Source organism: Penaeus chinensis, chromosome 28 (assembly GCF_019202785.1).
Source record: "Penaeus chinensis breed Huanghai No. 1 chromosome 28, ASM1920278v2, whole genome shotgun sequence".
In the NCBI taxonomy this organism is placed as follows: Eukaryota; Metazoa; Arthropoda; class Malacostraca; order Decapoda; family Penaeidae; genus Penaeus; species Penaeus chinensis.
Genome location: NC_061846.1, coordinates 14,049,522 through 14,052,021, shown reverse-complemented (window position 1 = coordinate 14,052,021; position 2,500 = coordinate 14,049,522). Strand labels below are relative to the sequence as shown.

The 2,500-nt window shown below is 40.4% G+C and overlaps 1 protein-coding gene across 5 annotated transcripts in view; it reads right to left on the bottom strand.

Annotated features, from left to right (window-relative positions):
• The window catches only part of LOC125040045 (inward rectifier potassium channel 2-like), a 46,201-nt gene that overhangs the window by 10,199 nt on the left and 33,502 nt on the right, over positions 1-2,500 (bottom strand). For all 5 annotated transcript variants that reach the window (XM_047634487.1, XM_047634491.1, XM_047634488.1 and 2 more), the window contains one exon: positions 2,375-2,500. This exon is cut by the window's right edge and continues 24 nt beyond it. In XM_047634487.1, coding sequence (XP_047490443.1) covers positions 2,375-2,500 — 126 coding nt within the window. The remainder of the gene's footprint in view (positions 1-2,374) is intronic.

The following is a 2,500-nucleotide window of genomic DNA, read 5'->3' as shown; positions in this document are numbered from 1 at the left end:
TTCTTAACCCCCCTCCCATTCTCAGCCTCGCCACGTGACGTCATAGGCGTTATCACACAAAGCTGCACAGAAGTCCAAAGTGACGAGACCTTACTTATATAGACCTTGAACATGAATGCATACAGGTAATCACTGTCGACCTAAACCACTATCTTGTAGCCAGAGCATTTGACGAGTTGCTGACGTACAGTACATGGAATAACAAATCATGTAGATTTTGTCACCCATATTTCAGGTTCATCACTTCTTGACCATGTCATCAGTGACCTCAACCTTCACATCATTTCATATAGCCAACTTGGGACTGTTGGATCCTCCGACCACTTTGGTGTTCACACACTATTAGCTCTGGAATGAAGGTAAATCACGATGGCCAGCAAGAACATGCACCACTTCCAAAAGAGGGCGAATGAGTAATGGAAAAAAACAAAGACCTGCAGCAAAATTGTCTGGTCGCATTGCTGGTGATAAAAGTCTGATTTTATTTATTGTATAGAATACTCACAAGGTTTGCTCCAGGACGCTGCAATCACATTGAAAGCAAAATGAGTGTCCCTTACCTCGATCTACTTCCACCATCCGTCCTTCTTTACACTACAGCCACACTAGCAATAATCAGCGATAAAACTGACTAAGTCAGTTTTGATCATTTGGACACGGATAAAGCCGTGGGTGGGGACCATATTAGTCTCGTCTGCTCAAAGGTTGTGCTGACCAACTAGCAGAGCCGCTGTGTAGGCTTTTCAACAACTGCTTGCAAAGGAAGAAGCGGTCTTATTTTTGGAAACCAGGGCCCGGATACTCAAAACATTTTACAGCTACATCTAACATCGGAGCCGTTACAATGTCGTAAGGCCTCCAAAGGCCATACTCGAAACAATATTAGCTGCCATATTATGACGTCACACCTTGTAAGTTACAACTGCTCCGGGTTTATTTCTCGATTACTTAGTCGACAAAATCCTTTATTTTACTGGAACATGCCTTTTCCATATTAAATACCGGGCAATTTTAATTCTCTAGCATTTTCTTTGTTTTCCATGCTTTATCATTATCTCGACTCAAATATAAGTTGAATGTAAATTAAGCTGACAAACGACAAACACAATTTTGGTGCCTGCTTATCTTCATGACCGAACAACTGCAGCATGAAAGACACTATTATAGAGAACCCGAAGTTTCTCTCCATCTAAAGGATAAACATTTATTGTAATATCACAGATTTCTTATCTTTGTCTCACTATAACCTTTCCAACTAAAAATGCTTACTAGAATTACTTCGATGATCAGTAACATTTCTGTATATATGTTTACACTGATTTACTTTCATATGATTTTTTTTTTTTTTTTTTTTTTTTTTTGCCAGAAGACGATTGCTAATTTGTATTATCATTTATCTTTGTGTATAGAGCTTGTAGTACGGAAAGCAGGGTTATTCAGGAAAATTAATCATAGTACGTTTATTTTACATCACTTGGATGAATCTTTGGAAATATCACTCGGGGAGACAGTCGCATAGTGTCGGTGACCGTTGGAGGCATGACAATAAGACCATGGCTTTCCGAGGTTGTTACGTCTAGCAGGCTGACTACTGATTAACGATCTGCCCTCTCCTGGTAGTAAATGGAATTAACTTACAATATAAACACAGGCCTTGCAATGTGCTTACTACATTGTAAAACTTCTTTGGGTGTGTTTACAATGTAGTAAGGAGATCGGAAGGTGCAATGTGGTAAGGCGGTTACAATGTCCTCGATCTTGTAACGGACGGGTAGTTTTGAGTATCCCGGCCCAAAAATTCTGCAGTGACGGAGCTTAACAATGATAGGCCCATATCTCTGCTATCTGCTGTTAGTAAGATATTTGAGAATGTCAGAGAAAATCGACTGCACGATGCGAGACGACAATCAACGACGATAGCGCATATCAAGCAGACGTTCCAGAGCCTCGTGGCGTAAAACAAGATATAGCATGTGATCTGTGGAACCACATAGTCAGGAATACCAGTCTTCATCACTTAAAGTCACTACAGTAAGTAAAGACTTGCGTCAACATTTGGCTCCTTAACCAGTAGCAGATGTGCATAATACCTATTTTTAGTGTTTTAACAGGTCACCTATTTATTGTCTCAACATTGATTTCTAAGTTCTTTTCTGTTTTAGTGTCATTTTTAATGTTCAATTCCAGGAGTACTTACCACAGATAGCTTTGTGTAATATGTTAAAGCAACCTTCTGTAAATGTACTCATATCATAGGTGAAATATAGGTTTTAGAGAGAGAGAGAGAGAGAGAGAGAGAGAGAGAGAGAGAGAGAGAGAGAGAGAGAGAGAGAGAGAGAGAGAGAGAGAGAGAGAGAGAGAGAGAGTGAGTTACCTGGATCCATATCCAATGGTATGCTGCGTCTCAATCGAGAAGAGAAAGCTTGCCGTGAAAGTCTCGACCTTTTCGATGCAAGTCTTAGCGCCGTCGACGTCGCCGTTGACCTTGATGATCATGTAC